The sequence below is a fragment of the Rhagoletis pomonella genome, unplaced genomic scaffold (assembly GCF_013731165.1).
Source record: "Rhagoletis pomonella isolate Grant_MI unplaced genomic scaffold, Rhpom_1.0 Rhpom_scaffold_03708, whole genome shotgun sequence".
Lineage (NCBI taxonomy): Eukaryota > Metazoa > Arthropoda > Insecta > Diptera > Tephritidae > Rhagoletis > Rhagoletis pomonella.
The window spans coordinates 2,708-20,184 of NW_023462260.1; the positions used below are offsets into that span (position 1 = coordinate 2,708).

The following is a 17,477-nucleotide window of genomic DNA, read 5'->3' on the forward strand; positions in this document are numbered from 1 at the left end:
TGTCCATTTTAATAACTTAATTATTCGTCTTAGAAGGTAAAATGCATTTTATGTGATTTTTTAACCTGTTCATTTATATTGTTGCTGAATAATTACAAAATTGTCTCAAAACAAACTTATGTTCCTACATTTCAATTTATTTAAATGTGTACATACTTATTCCTACACACATTTCAACATTCGAATAATCGAGCACCAGTTATTATTCGAATAATTGACTACGAGCAGGTTATTCGAATAATCGACAGTGAGCGATTATTCGAATACTGCTAATCGAATTTCACTATTCGAATAGTATCATATTCGAATAATTCGAATATTCGATTAATCGAATATCAAGAGCTCTAATAGCAACATCAGTAACAATATCAGAAAAAAAAATTTGGATAACAAAATCGATAAAAAATATCGATAACAAAACCGATAAAATATCGATTATTATATCGATGTCCCGAGAACTCCGAAAAATCTTTAAAATCCCGAAATAGTCCCCAGATTGTGTCTCTGTCTATATCCTTTTCTCTATAATTACCTTTATTTTAATCTTTCTTCCTCTAGCTTCATCTTTACTTTTATCGGTATCCTCATCCTCATATTTTTCTTTATCTTATCTTTGTTTTTACTTTTATGTATATCATATTCTCCATTTATAAGTAAAGTGTTTAAATTTACCTAGGTCTTCATGTACTTACATACATACGCTGCGATTTGGTTATAAATATTGCGTCATCTGTTACTCAAAAGCCGAAATACCATACATACATACTTTTTGTCTTCTTCTCTCACTTTCAGAGCAAGCACGTGTTTGCAGAATGATGACGAAGTGATTTTGTATGGAAAATCATTTATGCCCATATATTTGAGTAAAATAAACATACTTACAAGATATCAACCAATACTTCCCATATACCAAATGAAAGGAAAAAACTTGAGTTTTTGATTAAAGAAAACAAAAAAAAATCATTCGAGCAGTTTTCGAGTATTTTGATAATAAAAAAATAGCTAATTTTTCAACAGTTTTTTGCATTAAAATGCTCAGTGTTTGTTGAACTTATATAAAATTTGTACACGTTAATATTTCTACTGCTCCAAAGAACCTGTATCCCGAAATTGAAACTTAAGTCTGCAAATCGTAATTTGCTAGAGCACTTTAAAGACTCAAAATTTACCCTAAAATTAGCCAATTTTTACCGTTGTTTCTACGACAGAAACCGAATTGGTTACTTACAAAAATGGATCTGTCGATAGGTTTGGAATTTCATCTTTGAAACGCCACACTTTTCTTTAAAATCGCTTCATTAGTTCTCATGCAATAGGCGTTTTCGTAAAACTCTAAAAATTACAAGTACAACATTTAAGCATAGCCTCCATATCGAAACGTAAGACGTATTCTGCGTCAAAACATCGCCATTAAACAGAATTACGTAATTTCGAGTAACAGTCAGGCCGAAATCAGGGCCTTTTCTTCCCATGAAACATATAAAATCTTCGTCGGTTCAAACAAGCATATGAAGAGAGACTACATAAATGAAGTGGCGGTAAATGACATGGTTAGAGTATGGGGAAACCAGGGCCCACAAATCAAGGGCTTCGATAAATACAAAAAAAAAAAATGAAATCAATCAATTCGAAAAAATTTAAAAACCACCTAAAACTATGTTCACATTACAGCATAAATTACTTGGTTTCGATTAAATTACTTCCCATAAATCAAGTACGTTCACATTTACTTTCATAATTTAATAATTTTAATGAAAATTGATTTCACTTGATTTCATCATGATTGCTTTGTTGGGAAGAGTGATTCTGCGTTCGATTTCAAGGATGAGATTTTTATTGTTGTTAATGCTGGCGAAACGAAGTCGTCTACTTTTTCAAACTTGTAATTGTCAGGATATGCTCTGACTGTTTGACTGATAACAAGAGACGCATAGTTTTGTTCTTGTTCACCACCAGACCGATTCGCTTTACTTCTCTATCTAACTGCGAGAAGGTAGAACGGACGCAGCCTTTGTTTTTGCCGATAATGTCGGCATACGCTCGCAAATGTACGCTCTTGTAAAGTATTGTGCCTGCGCGGTTTAGTTCTACGGCTCTTATCACCTTCTCCAACATCAGATTAAAGAATTAACGTGAAAGGCAGCCCCACCTTGTCTGAAGCCTCGTTTGGTATCAAACGGCTGAGAGAGGTACTTCCTAAATCTGACTGCGCTGATGGTGTTGCTCATCGCCATTTTTCTCAGCTGTATTAGTTTCGCGAGAATACCAAATTTAGACATCGCGGCGTGTAGGCGATTCCTTTTACAGCGTGGTTACCCACGAACGTGTACGTAGCGTAGCGTAAAGTACGTAGAAAGATATCAATTGTACTGTTGATAGAAAGAGAGAGAAGCAACATCTACGTCACGATCAAGCGGTGGTGAGTTTTTGTTAACATGCAGATCTCACGTCAGCTGATACGTTCTCCGTTTTTACGTCCGTGGGTAACTGCGCATTTAGTGCTATCGAAAGCGGCTTTGAAGTCGACAAATAGGTGGTGAGTGTCGATTCTGTTCTCGCGAGTCCTTTCCAAGATTTGGCATATTGTGAATACCTGGCCTATGGTGGATTTTTCAGGTCTAAAGTCACACTGATAAGGCCCAATCTTGCACACAATACGGTCGATAAGATCTTGTACGCTTAGAAAGCTGATCCCGAGGTAGTGGGTGCATTTTTCGGGGTCGCCTTTCTAAATTCCAGTCGTCGGACATGCCTTCATCTGATAATATTCTGCACAAGAGTTGATGCATGCTCCGTATCAGCTCCTCGCCGTCGTAATTGAATAGCTCAGTTGGCAGGCTGTCAGCTCCAGCAGCTTTGTTGTTTTTCCGCCGCGTAATTGTTATTCGTCCCTCGTCATAGCCAGGCGGAGGAAAATCAACTCCGTCATCATCGACTGGGGCTCGGGATCGTGGAAAGGTGTTTCCTCCAGAATTCACCATTGTTGTTCTTACAGGAGTTCACACTGGCCTTGAAACCTTCTGTAAGTCGCCTTACTCTGTGGTACAGTTTTCGGGCGTTTTTCCTTTAGGCCAGCATTTCATTGTTGTTACAAGTCGTTTATTTCTCCCATAATTTCTTCATAAGCTTAGCGGTGCAAATCATCATCGCTCAGTGTTTTTGCTAATTATTTAGAAACAAGCTGTTACAAACACAAACAGATTTTTCGACGTGTAATCGGGGGGCGAAGGATTTTTCCGCAGTTGTTTGGGTGCTATTCTTATTTCTGATAAAAAATTTGCGTCGCATTCTTGCCTGTCTGCATCTCAAGCTATTCACACTTACCACGGTACCGCTGAATTGTCGCGCGCGTCAGATTTGGCTGCAGGGTGGGTTGGAATGATGCGTATTTCTCTACAGAAGCTGCATGACACTTTTGTCATAGCAGCTCTTCTTGTTTGGGCAACAGTAGCGGTTTGAGCAGATTGCAAGATCGATTCCCACTGCTCATTTGTGTCCGGTCGATGAGACCCAAACAGTTCTTGTTTAAGCAGAATTCACATTCGATTGTTGGAGCAAATATGTTAAGCGGATTGCGAAAATTCGTTCACTGATAGGGGTGAACCTGGATTAAAGCTGTCGAGGCCACCGCCGTCTCATGCCAGCAGTAATACATAGATGTCGCACGTTGAAAATTATTTGCAATCATGCTCTGCCCACCGCATTTCCTGTGCAATGTGATGCAAGCCTAGTATTTCTGTAAGAAAACCAGCAGTTGTATGAAGACACCTTTCCTATGGACGGTACGGACATTGCAAGCGCATATGCGTAAAGCGTAGTCCTTGTTTCGTGTGGTGGGCCGTCGAAGTTTGGGAGAGAGGGCAATTAAAAAGGCTGTTTTGGGTTTCCTATTGGATATGTTTTTTATCTTACGGACTCTAAACCCAGGGAACCACCTATTGCTGGGAGATTTGTTGTTTTCTTATATTAACCTTTGCTCTTTCCTACATTTGATCCGGCTACGCCCTTGTCTAAAGATCGACCAGTATGAACCTGCGGCAACTTGACATCAGCATTTCGAAGTTTGCTGCTGATTTGCCCAACCATCGAATTTCTAAAAAATAAATTGATTTTTCCTGGCCAAGATTTGGCATCTCGTAAACCACTAAATATGTATGTTGGGATTTTTGACGTCCTCTTCAGGATGACTTTGGTGTTTACTTTACTAATAATTGTAAGTACTACTCGGAAGAATTTAGTCTATAGTGGATCTCGCTATGTTCATGGTGTACGCCATGCAAAGTTTTTGAGTAAAGTTTACAGTCTCAAATGTATTTAAACTGCTTGTATGTATTGCACGAAAACCTCACAGTGAAAAGAAGGTAAATAATGGCGAATAATGGAAAAAGTAAATTTTGGAGGTAAAAATTGTTTTTTTTTTTGTGGTAACATGGAGTATTTTGTAGGAAGTAGTTGTGGGCGTTATATAAATATTCGCCCCGGGCGCTTAACAGTCTAACTAGAAAACTGGGTATATGTATGTATGTACATTGGGGTGGTAGCATACTAGGCCGTTCGATTTTGGGCCCGTTGTGATACCACGCGGATCGTTAGAACCCTGAAACCATCGTGTGGATTGCGCGAAATCCAGAAGTTACCTACCTCGGTTAACTCGGGTAACTTTCATTTTCTTCCACAAAGAGCGGGGCATTCGCATAACAGGTGCTGCAAGGTTTCTGACTCTTCTTCGTTTCTGCAGCTCCTGCAGAAGTCGTTATGGGAGACCCCTAGCCTCTCCGCGTGCCTTCCGATGGCAACATGGCCTGTTAACAGACCCACCGCTGCGGCTAAGTCCCCTCTGCTCAGCATGAGGAGATCCTTCGGCCGTTTTTCGTTCCAATTTGCCCACGTAAGTTTCGTATTGCAGCAAGTGGTGACTCAAGCCCACCTATCACTTGCTAGTTTAAGAGATAGATCCCTAAGAATGAGCTTGAAGGTAGCGAGCGGAATGCCTAAACACTTCCGGAACTACGAAAGTGGAGCGGATGTGCCCTCTCTTGCAAGTTCGTCTGCCTTTTCGTTGCCTGATATGTTCCGCTGCCACGGCACTCATACCAAGTGAAGAGCAGACTGCTCAGCCATCTCGTTTAGAGACGTGCAACAGTCCGAATAAACGCATTATACTTAAACCAGCTTCCCGAAATAAGCTACTTTTCCGTTAGGGCTGATCTGATTGCTTCAAAAGTGATGTTGTTGAAAGTACGCTCGATGTCTAGAAATGTTATCAAGGTATATTTCTTTATCGTAAAAGATTTCTCTGTAATATTCCTTGAAGTCGTGTAGTGGTAAGCAGTGCAATCCCCCCAGGCCCAGGATTTTTGAGAGGCCTGAAATAATGGCAGACTTATGATTTCGTTGAGTTTGTTAACTGATTTTGAATTATAGCAGCTTATCTTATATTTATAATTAACATTTTAATAAAAAAAAATTAATTCATTATAGAAAAAAATATTTTTCGATACTTCCGCTAGAAACTGCTTCTTCGTTATAGGCTTTTAAACGTTAAAAAACGCTACGTGGAAAACTGTCAATTGATCACATGCTTTTAAATTAATACAATTTATGGGCAGGGCCCATGATTTTGCACTCCGGGCCCGAGTTTTCTCTGGACGGCCCTGTTTGTAAGTGCCAACTTATTGTTCTATTATTCTCCTGAAGAAGGGTCCATTGAAGAGTCTAGATTTGGAGGATTCTATACTATTTCTATAAAAAATTGGGTTTTTCCATAAAATACATGGAAAACTTTGAGCCCTTTAAGCCACCTCTAAATATTTTTTTTTATAAAGAAATACAGTAGTATAGTTTTTTTCAATATACCTCGAACAATGCTAGGGGGTGAGAGTATTAAAATTCCGACTTTAATTTCTTTGGACCACCCTAATGTACATATATGATTCGTAACACTACTTTTTTTATTTTTTACACAGTGTTACCTAAACCTAATTGAAAGTTAACCACCTGTTTGTAAAGACATGTATATAGTTAGTGTGATACTTCAAACATTTTTAAACTATGTAATTTTATCCGATACTCAAAAATGCATTAGCCATGTGAACGGCAAGATTGGAATCACCGTCTAATTCAACCTTGAACTTTTAGCACCCTTTACACACTTTAATTTCAATCTTTCTACAAAAATACATACATACATTTACAAACATATGTACATGTATGTATTGCATCGGATCGATACTAAATACTAAACTCTGTTGCCAAACAAAGTAATGGGGAAGTTTTAAATACCAACTGAAAAAAGTTATACATACACGCGGCTGTGTGTTTGTTTATCGCCTCGTTTTGTATTACTGTAACTAGGGATGGCCAAAAAAATAAAATAAGCGATTAATTAATCATATGATTAATCACAAACCACAAAAAAATTAATTGCAATTATTCAGAAATAATCGATTAATCAAATTTTTAAAGGCACTTTTTTACAGTGGGTATTCACAAAAACATTTTTCATAAAAAATTTCTAATTCTCTGGTTAATTAGCCTTAAACAAAATAAAACGAGTATTTTTACCGCCGATAATTATTTATTATTTACACATTTTTGCAAAACCAAGAGTTTTGATAAGCGCTTTGTTGCTACACGGTTGCGTTTCCCGGTTGCTTTAGCACCAGCTTTTGAAAAAAGGCGTTCAGCAGCCACCGAAGTATCAACTAAATAACATTTTTCGAAAGTCATCATCTTTTCGCCTTCGTTTGTGTAAAAGAGATTTATGAGGGGCCCAAAGACGTTTCCATAAGATGATTTGCGCACATTATTTAATTTCTGAAGAATTTCTTTACTGAGGACAATGCTAACGGATCTTTGAAATGATTTTTTTCAACTTTGGGTCGAGTAAAGTTGATGTGGCTAGCAAACAAAGAATGTTCGATGGAGCCAAATCTTCGGTCAAATTGTTTCAAGACGGCATCTCCTAATTTTTGGGCGACGAGCTGCTTTGGTAATACTTTAATTATTTGTTCGCTACCGCAATGCACTAGCGGAATTACTGGCTTAAAGTTTTGCGTTTTTCGCCACAGTACAATTACTGTCATTGCCTCTAAAGGTCTCAATATACTAAGGTTTCTGGCAAAATTGTTTTTTTAGTTTCACTTATTTCAACATATTTTGATTAAAAGCAGAATACTGATAAAAATAAAATATTTCACACAAACAACAAAAAATATAATCGATAATCGCATGAGGCTATTGCCTGAAAATTTTAAAATGCGATTAGTAATCATTGTAAACTTATGTACAGTAGTCGAACAAATTATAGCCGCACCAAATTTTAACAAGTTTTAAAATATAATTTTTGCTGTTATATAATTTTGGTTAGTTTTTTTATAGTTCATTATTTAAAAACATCGGTATAAATACAAGTTCAAAGGCAGTGTCACACGTTTGGGTATTTGCCAAAATTTGGTGTGAACACCCAAAGAATTTTTCTTTATCCCAATCACGAAAATTTATTTGTTGAAAACTTCAATAGAACATCGCTGTATTGTACCAATCTTTTGACTACAAAAAAAAAAATTAATTTCAAGCAAGTTAAGAAATTGACTTCTGGCCACAAAATAGGCTCAAATTTCCCATAGTGCACTGCCTTAAAAATTTATGCAATTTAAAAAAAAAATTCAACAAATTTTCGTTAAAATTTATTAAATTCTAAGTATGCAGTTTTGTAGCCCATTGCATTCTAGTAGAATAAAGTACAAGTTTCAAATGGCTAAAAATTTCGATTGATTTTTTAGAATTTTTAAAACGTTCGAAACTTATACGAAAGTTTGTTGATTTTTTTTTTAATATTGCACAAATTTGAAAAACTTGGATTTACACGGGTTTTGTTAAAGAATGAACTATATTTTTATAAAAAAAAAAATAACTAAAGTTCAATAACAACAAAAATAATACGTTAAAACTTGGCAAAAAGTGGTTTTACAATAGGGGTCATCACTTCGAGTTTGGTACTCGGGTGTTCGGTAATTTTTCCCCATGTATTTTGTTTGTGTAAAATTATTTTATCATTATTTTATCGTGTTGGAAGCTTGATAATTTTCAGATAGTTGGTAAACCGCAATCAGCCGTTCGAAATTTATTCAATTTTAAATCTGCTCGCTGCCGAAAGGCATAACGCATATGAGTAAGTAAATTCATTCAATTTACTGTTACAATTTATTTATTTTTTAAAAAACATTTATTTATTCCACGCTAGAAAAATTTATTGAACTTTTTAAAAAATGTATGCACTTTTCGCGCGAAAAATTCCAGGAAATAGGTGACAGAAAGGAATTAACTGACATTTTAAAGCGTGTGTTACCACATTATCAGACTTGCCATCTCGTCAATATGGTAATATTATATTCGGTAATTTACGAGAACAAAACAATGGTGGGAGTTATCGAATACCGAATCAAGACTTTAACCAGTATAGTCTGCGAATTCTTAATAACAAAATTGGGCATTAAAAAATATTCGTCATTATATTTAATTCCACGTGGCAATTTTTAAATGACACTAATTTTTTGTCACTTCAATGCCTTATGGAAATTCGGTATTAGGTTTGTAGCTTTGACAAGGCTTAAATGCACAACTATTGTATGCTCTGAACTTAAGCAATTCTTGTGGCTGTTTGCAACTACAGAATTCATATTTCTTGAAAATATTTTTACGATTATTCTACAATTAATTGATTAATAATCGATTAATGAAACACAAAACTACGATACAATTAAATCGTAAATTGGACCAAAATAATCGATTCATTTAATCAGATGATTAATCGCTGCCATCCCTAACTGTAACACATGTAACAACAAGAAAATAAGCCATTTCACCTACCTGGCACAAATCTGCCCCAAGTCTCCGTCACACATCCAACTACAAACGGTGTGGCATAGAGATACACAAACATAATCATCGTAATCGCCTTGCCATGCGTCATTTTGCCTTCCATTGGTTTGGTGATGACGTTGTAGCGATCGTATGCAATGAAAGCATTCGTGGTAGATGCGCCAATGCCGGTGTAAGCGCCGAGTATGCCATACACCTGGCAACCGAAGTTACCCAAAGCGAATCCCCTATGAAAGCTGTTATAGATGAAGACGGGTGTCTTCAGCATCATGAAGAAGTCACAGATGGCCAAATTGATAACCAGTATGTTAGATGGGGTACGCAAAGATTTGGCACTGTGCGCGAGAAAGAGTTAGAAATTAAAATAAGCTCTTCCGAATTAACTGTAGTCTATCCGCCATACTCACGCCGTGAACACCCAGATGACCACACCGTTACCGACCATCGATACGGTTGTAAAGAAGAGATACAACGTGCCCAGCAGATAGTGTAGGGAAGCAGGTGGTTCCGGATACTTCAACCAATGATCGGGTATATGACGCAACTCTTCTGGCGGCACATTCCAACCGATTAGCCGCACATCTGACATTCTAAGAGTAAATAGTTGGTACTTAAGCTGGAATGGCATGTGGGGAGGGATTGAAAATTAATATTGCATCTACAGCACCTTGCCTCTGCGCGCAGTGTCGACACTGTTGACACATTTCCAAACGGATTCGGTAAGCTATACGAATATTCCATATCCATATCCATAGTGGTCAATATACTTCGTCCTTTTCATGCACTGCCAAACCAAAGCTATCCAAAACAACGCTGTGTTGTAATGAATTCCAGTTTTTTGGAAACACTTGTTCTTTCGGTTTGCTGTGTACACTTTCACCGGTCAACGTTGACAGAATTGTGTTGATCTGCTGTAACAGCTTTTATACTAACACTTTCCCACAAATTGGCAGTGATTTTTGCGAGCACAAAACGGATTAGATTAGCCAGTCGGGTGTGCATTGGATTAGCCGAGATTTTAGTTGGTTAGTGAAGAAGGTTCAGTATAGCTATGCGCTGACAGGGCGATTTGATTTTTTTTTTGAATGTCTATGACATGGTGCTATGATGCGTTGGTTGATTTAACAAATCCGATTTACATATACATTCATAGGTTCTGATACACTCCTTTATATACTCTTTATCATTCGTATGTACGAATATGTATGTTGGTACAATATATCACAAAAACTGCCATGTCAATGAAATTTGCAAGGTTAATGTTGTGAATGAGTTAATTTTTAGTAGCTTTGCATAAACATTAAGAAAACTGAAAGCAAAAATGTCTCTAGGGGCCAAAGCTGCTACTAGGTATTTTGATCTATAGTACACCAAATCCGACTAATAATAACTTCTTCTTTATTGGCGCTGTAACCGCCGAAGCGGTTTTGGCCGAGTCTAAAATAGCATGCCGCTCGTTTCTCTTCTGTGTCAATTGACGCCACTTGAAGCCAAATCCTCCTCCACCTGGTCTTTCTAACTAGCATCGCGACCCGCGTTGAATACTTTCAGAGCTAGAGTGCTTCTGTTAATTCGAACGACATGACCTAGCCAGCGAAGTCGCTACATTTTAATTCGCTGCACTATGTCTATATCGTTGTAAAGCTCATACAGCTCATCGTTAAATGGCAAAGGACCGTAAATTTTTCGAAGAATCTTTCGCTCGAAATCTCCAAAAGCCGCATCTTCAGATGTTTTCATTGTCCATGCCTCCGCGTCATACACCGGCGCAGGCATGATGATTGACTTATAGAGTGTGATTTTTTCACGAAGAGAGAGGACTTTACTTCTCAATTGACTACTTAGTCCAAAGTAGGACTTGTTGGGCAATAGTGATTATCCTTTGGATTTCAAGGCTGGTTCAGAAATAAACGAAGTCGTCTACTTTTTCAAAACTTGTAACCGTCAACACAGGAGATACTTCGTTTTGTCCTCGTCCACCACCAGACCCATTCGCTTTGCTTCTCTATCTAATTCCGAGAAGGCAGAACAGACTTAGCATTGTTTTTACCGATAATGAAGATGTCGTCGGCATACGGTGGCAAATGCCCTTCCCAATTCAGACGGAGCTGGTGGTATTGCTCAACATCGTTTCACACAGTCGAATTATTTTCGCCGGGATACCAAATTCAGACATCGCCTCGTAAAGACAACTTCTTTTCGTGCTGTCGAAAGCGGCTTTGAAATCGACAAACAGACGATTTGTGTCGATCATATTCTTGCGGGTCTTTTTCAAGATTTGGCGTATTGTGAATACCTGGTCTATGGTGAATTTGATAAGGCCCAATCAGTTGATTGACGGTGGGCCTCAGTCTTTCACACAATACACTCGATAAGACCTTGTAACCTATGCTTAGAATGCTGATCCCGTAGTTGGACAGAGCACACTTAAATTGCAGTCGCCGGGCATGCGTTCATCTGACCATATTCTGCATAAGAGTTGATGCATGCACCTTATCAGCCCACCGGTACCGTACTTCAATAGCTCGGCCGGCAGGCCGTTAGCACCTGCAGGTTTGTTGCTTTTCAGCCGCATAATCGCATTCGTACCTTGTCATATTCAGGCGGTGGGGCATCGACTCCATCGTCATCGACCGGGGGCTCGGTTTTGTCTTCTCCACTACCTGCAGTTCTTTTGCTATTCAGTAGGGCGGAAAAGTGTTCCCTCCATAATTTGAGTACGTTCTAGACATCGGTCTCTAGGTCGCCATTGTTGTTCTTACATGAGTTCGCCCTGGTCTTGAAACCTTCCGTAAGTCGCCTAATACGCTGATAAAAATTTCGGGCGTTTTCCTGTCGCCCAGCATTTAGAGCCCTTTGCATTCACGTATTTCGGCCTCTCTTTTCTTATTTTGGCAAATACCTCTAACTTATTTCTTCAGTTCCCTATAATGTCCCCATATGGCTCCTGATCGCAGCGTGGCCCTGTATCCGGCATCCTTTTTCTCTGCAGTTTCTTGACATTCCTAGTCATATGAGTTGTTCTTTCAGGCTCGCTGAAATCCGACCGCTTCTTCGGCGGCGATACTTACTGCCGTCCCTAAATTCGTGCGTCAAGTGCCAAACAACTGTCAAAAATCCTCATTCCCGTACAATTTGTATGGAGCATGTAAGCCCATCAGTGAAAACACGTTCATTAAACTACATTAAACGAGGAATTATCGCCACTTCATTCGCCCCTTGGGTGCCGTAAACAGAGTTTAACCTTGATGGCCTTCTATTCAGCAATCCCGGAAGGTATTTGTTCTTTAGCTTATATAATACACTGAAGCAACGCTTCGCTCGGTTCGGCCATTGAAAGTAGCTAAAAGCCCAATGGAAATCCATAGCTGGTTTCAGCTTAAGCTTGAGTTGAACTCTAGGTTCGATAATCTCACATCAATCTTCAGCCCCTACTGTTGCAAGCCCATCAGTAATCTGTTGTTTTCGTCGTTTCAAGCCGCCGGTTGGGAACCGCCTTCTTTTTGAGACCATTTCGCTTTTGGTGATCAGTAACTTCGACGATGGCTGCGTGGTTTGAATCTTTTTGTACTCTTTCACTATTTGCATATCCTTGCCTTGTTTTCCTCGTCATGTGCCGTATCAGTGCTACATAATTTCCAATCTATTTAAGCATAAACAGTACCTACAGATACCTCTGGCTAATTATCACCCCCGAGGGATTTTTTCTTTTTAGATGCAAGATTTCTTCCGTCATAACCGCCTTCTTTCGGGTTGATCGTCCTTAGCACTTCCACAGACACTACCAATACTATTTTGTAGGCTATTTGCAAAGTATAATTTTGTATGGCACTTGTGAAAACGGCCCTTAGGGCCGGTAGCTTAAAGCCTGGTTGACACTTATCCCCGGTTAAACATCGTTATCGATGTTACCGACACCGTGTTATATGCATGGAGTCGATAACGATGTTAACCGATGATTAGTGTTAATCAGGCTTTGAGCAACCGGCCCCTAGTCTGTATTTTTGTAAGGTAATATAATTTTTTTTTTCAAACAGTTCTACTAAAATAATCAAAATACTTTCTTAGAAAAAGTTTAATGGTTATTGGTGAGTTTTAATTTACTAACATTTGGATGGCACGCTAGCGTGAGAAAAACGGAGATATGGTGGGTAAGTATTAGAACGACGTTCTTGAGGTCAGTGAACTTTGTTCAATATCTGGTGATTACTACTTGCCGGTTAAACATAATTATGGACGTTTTCGACATCATGCGTATAATATGTGATCGATAAAATAGTCGTTGTGTTTAACCGCAGCTTCTACCTCCGATTTATGTTAATCAGACATTGAATCATCGGCCCTAAGGGTCTGGTTAACACTAACTACAGGTTAAACATCGTTATCGACTGTGTGTTATATGTATGTATGTTATGAAGTCGACCACGTCGTTAACGATATTTAGGGCCGGTTGCTCAAAGCCTGGTTGACACTAATTATCGGTTAACATCGTTATCGACGTTTTCGACTCCATGCATATAACACGGTGTCGGTAACGTCGATAACGATGTTTATTCCGGTAAGGTGGAATGTATGTATATGTACATATGGTGGTACGAATATTCGTTTTAACAAAAGCTATTCGCCACCAGTTTTATACAGATCATCCGATATTGTGCTGTTGTGTGTTCTTGTGCAAGAAATTAGTTTGTAGATTGTGCTGCAGTGTAGCAATTATAGCAAGCATATCGTATTTCTTATATCGTACTTAAACGAATAAATATTATAAAATAAAGCTTTTGTACAAAACGTAAACTAGTCCAAAGCTTTTGTATTTATTTTATAAAAAGCTTCACTAAAGTAGCAGCACGCACACTGCTAAATATGTATGTACACGCATAAATTCACACATATATATGTACATATGTAAATACAAATGTTCATACCCTGCGGGAAATGTATTTAACTATAAGAACTTGAAGTTGATTAAGAAGGGACTAAAGGTCACTATTATCCGTATATTTTCTTTGGGGAAAGCTAAGTATATTTCTATGGCGATGGCCGCGAAATAGTTATAGGTGGTATTAGATGTCAACTAACTTTTAACTAACTTCTTTTGGACATAAAATATCAATAAGAAAACAAAATTTTTGTTGTTTGTTTACTTTTTTATTTATTTATGTATGTACTTCATTTTATAACATTATATATTTGCGTTGGACCGATGTATTGTATCTTGGTAGAACCAGTTTAGCCTAGGAAAAACTTTTTTTTGCAAAGATCGGGTTTGGCCGGTAACATATACACGTTTGATGTATCGAATCGGTACCGGGTGCCGAATAGGAAGAATTTGGTACCGACATTTTTTCCAAGTATTGGGTACCGAGTATTGTACACCACAAATGCTCCACTATGTACGCTGCAGAAAAAATTATCAATTGATTAAAATAACCAACTTCTAGTTAGCTTTTTCATATTCAGGACAAATAAAATAAAAGACGAAATTTTATGTTATCATTTTGATGTTATGTCTGTTCGAATTCAAATATGAGACTACCTACAAAAGAACATCTAAACAAATAAGCAAATATGTAATGTTGAATAAAATAAATATAAATATAAAAAATTAAAATTTTTTTTTTTTTTTTATTGACAGTTTATGTCCAAAAGTAGTTAGCTACAAGTTAGTTGACATCTAATGCATAGGAAACCAGTTCTCACTATTTTGCGGCCATCGCCCTTCAAAAGTAGTTAGTTACGGCCAAAGGGAATAGTTAATAAATAGTTACCACTAGTCAACTGTTAGTTAATAGTTAGCTACAAACTAGTCCCATTTCCTGCAGGGTACTTGCTGTATCCGCATGTGCATGAGCTTACGTTTATGTAGCTTTAGCTGCATTTTTTTGTAAAGGAGCGAAAAAAGAACGCTCTACTCGAGTAAAATTTCCTTTGAGCTACTTAAGCAACCCTATTAGTATCTGGCAAGAAACATGTGATTAGTTTCACGGGATTTAGACACAAAAACCAACAGAAATGAGTAATTGTGTGAGGTATTTGCGTAGTATATTTACTTATTTAAAATATAAATCATTTATATATGAAAAGAAAACGTCCCCATTCCACTTTCCCATTAAAAATTCACCATAGAGCAGTTTTCTCACTTACCAACACTACCCTTCCGGTCGCGAATTTTATAACCGACCTGGCTGAACTCGGATAAATAACCGAGTTTGTGTTGCTGTTTTGCTGGTATTTCGTCATTTAAGCGAGTGTTCTTTTGTAGCTCGGTTGCAAAAGAATGCACCTTTTGTCAGTGTTTGCCGGCATGCGCAAGCTTCCAGCTGTTTTTATTTTACGCTGTCTGCCTTTTATCATTCGCCACACTATGCTTTGCTATTTTCAGTTTTTGTTTTGCTTCTTTTGTTTATTAAATTATTGCGTACACTTTGCCGCGCTTCGTGTCGGAATTTTTGTAACGTACATATGTATGTATGCATGTATGTATGTATGTAGGTGGTGGTGGTGGTGGCGGGTGTTGCTTTTGCTGGAATGAGTGCACAATTGGCAAGCTCCAAAATACTGGAAGACCAGCAGCTTCTTGGATTACAAATGGGTTAACTCGATCGTATACGGTTATGGAAAAATAAGGCATATACATACATACATACATACATATGTATGTATGTACATAAGTATATATATACATACATATGCACATACATATGTATGTATGTATGCACGTATTTAGTTTTATTAATATGAAGATAGGACAATGTTGCCGATACTTGAAAAATAGCACTGATTAATAAAAAATTTTGCTCTGCTCCTTATAAAATAGCTACATTCGGCATTTATTAGTAGCAAAACAAGTGTACATACATATGTACATATGTACATATGTAAATACATAATATGTACATAATAGATAAGACAAAATATTATAAGAAAATGCAAAGAACATACAAATAAAAGCACTGAAAACAATGATTAATATAAACAATTTTTAAACTCTATGCCTTATCTCTTCATAGCTTATTGAACTCCAAAAATACCTCATATTTAAAAATTAAAAGATTTATTGAAGCTACTTGTAACTAGGGTTCATCACTATGCAAAGGTACAGCTTCGCTTAAGGCCCTGGTCACACCGCGAGTGGCTGAGCGGCGCATAGCGGTCTGTATCCAAAAAATATGGTTCAAAGTAGCGTAGAGCCTCCAATTCTTAACAGATTTGATTTTTCTTTTTCAAATGAAAGAGAGAGTAGCCATTTTGATGAATGATTCATAAGAAAAGAATAAAAGGGTTCCTTCAAAACGAAGCGAAAAAAATGCACCAGAAAAATTTGAAATGTTATACTATTTGGCGGACCTATGTATTTACATAACGAGCTGACTGGCCCAGCCACTGCAACCAAACCTTACCCAGGTAAGCAGCAGCCCTTGTTCGGTAAAAACTCTTAGTCATTCCGGTGCGTAAAACAGACTTTAATGGGAATGAAATATAATATATAAATTATGCTGCCTCTGTGTGGTGATAGGAAGCAATGGACAAAACTTCAGACTTGTAAGAACGCCGCACGTAGGACTGTCATGGAATGATTTCTGATGTTATCTCAGCATCATTACACAGCGATACTGTCATGGAATGATTTCTGATGTCATCTCAGCATCATTAAACAGCGATACACAAATGCTTCCATAAGCTCCGTATGCCTAATATTACGCTAAACAACAGTTACTTTTGGAATGCTACCGGGGACATAACCACTGCAGACACTTGCTTGAAGCCGAGTCTTCTCCTAGGTACGCCAGAATCCATCTCATAGATCTCAAACACCAGGTGCAATAAGTCATTGGCTGAATCAGACGGACCGCAGGCCATAAATGTCATCAATTGAGAGTCAATAAACAGCTTCAATAACTCTCGCCGCGTAAATGGTGTCATTGGTGACCAACAGTGTGGCCAGATTATAAAAAAACTAAGCAAAATTTCCTTAAAAAAGCTTAGAAAGGGTTAAGGGCAGTGAAAAAATAAACCTAAAAAAGTCAGCACTTTTATGCCGACAAATTTAAAAGCACCTCTAAAAATTCAAGAGAACGATATTCATTAAATTGGGTTTTAAATTTTTTACTTAAAACTCATTTTTGTTTTTTTTTTTGCATGGATGCAATGGCTTCTAGATCGGCTTCTCTTACAACGGGAAAATATTTCATGACGACGCAGTACCAATTTAACATTGCTCCAGACACCCCGCGACGTGCTTTCTTTATTTGACATCCGACAGAAGGAGACAGAGAAGGTCTTCTAATATAGCTTACAAATGTAAGACCCTGCCTAAAAGTGTTCATTAATAAGAGTTCCTCATTTTGCCGGTTGGTTTTTTTTAGACAGAAGTTACATGTGTTATGCTTTAAGAATTTATCATTACGATTCAGTTAATCTTTCGTCTTGGCTGCACGAATTTCCAAAGATCAGTCTCATTAGCCAAATATTTCTGCGTTGGAAAAAGGCGTTATGGATAAGTGTATCGCTAACAGCAACATTTTTTTACATTTCCATAATTCGTAGTTTTTTTCTAAGTGTACTTACATATAAAACAGGAGCAGTAAAAAATC

General features: G+C 37.6%; 1 protein-coding gene across 1 annotated transcript; it reads right to left on the bottom strand.

Moving 5' to 3' along the window:
• Positions 1–8,820: 8,820 nt before the first annotated feature.
• Positions 8,821–9,772, bottom strand: LOC118754322 (opsin Rh3-like). Its single transcript, XM_036489197.1, has 3 exons — positions 9,551–9,772; positions 9,291–9,473; positions 8,821–9,218 (listed from the first exon to the last, which is right to left on the bottom strand). Exons 1-3 carry the CDS (start codon positions 9,634–9,636, stop codon positions 8,864–8,866), a joined length of 624 nt encoding a protein of 207 aa, XP_036345090.1. The 5' UTR covers positions 9,637–9,772; the 3' UTR covers positions 8,821–8,863.
• Positions 9,773–17,477: the final 7,705 nt, after the last annotated feature.

Coding starts and splice junctions, on each gene's coding strand:
- LOC118754322 (XM_036489197.1), bottom strand. CDS start 9,636: ATGGATATGGATATGGAATATTCGTATAGCTTACCGAATCCGTTTGGA. Junction 9,474..9,550: donor ACACTGCGCGCAGAGGCAAG/GTGCTGTAGATG, acceptor ATTTACTCTTAG/AATGTCAGATGTGCGGCTAA. Junction 9,219..9,290: donor GTCATCTGGGTGTTCACGGC/GTGAGTATGGCG, acceptor TCTCGCGCACAG/TGCCAAATCTTTGCGTACCC.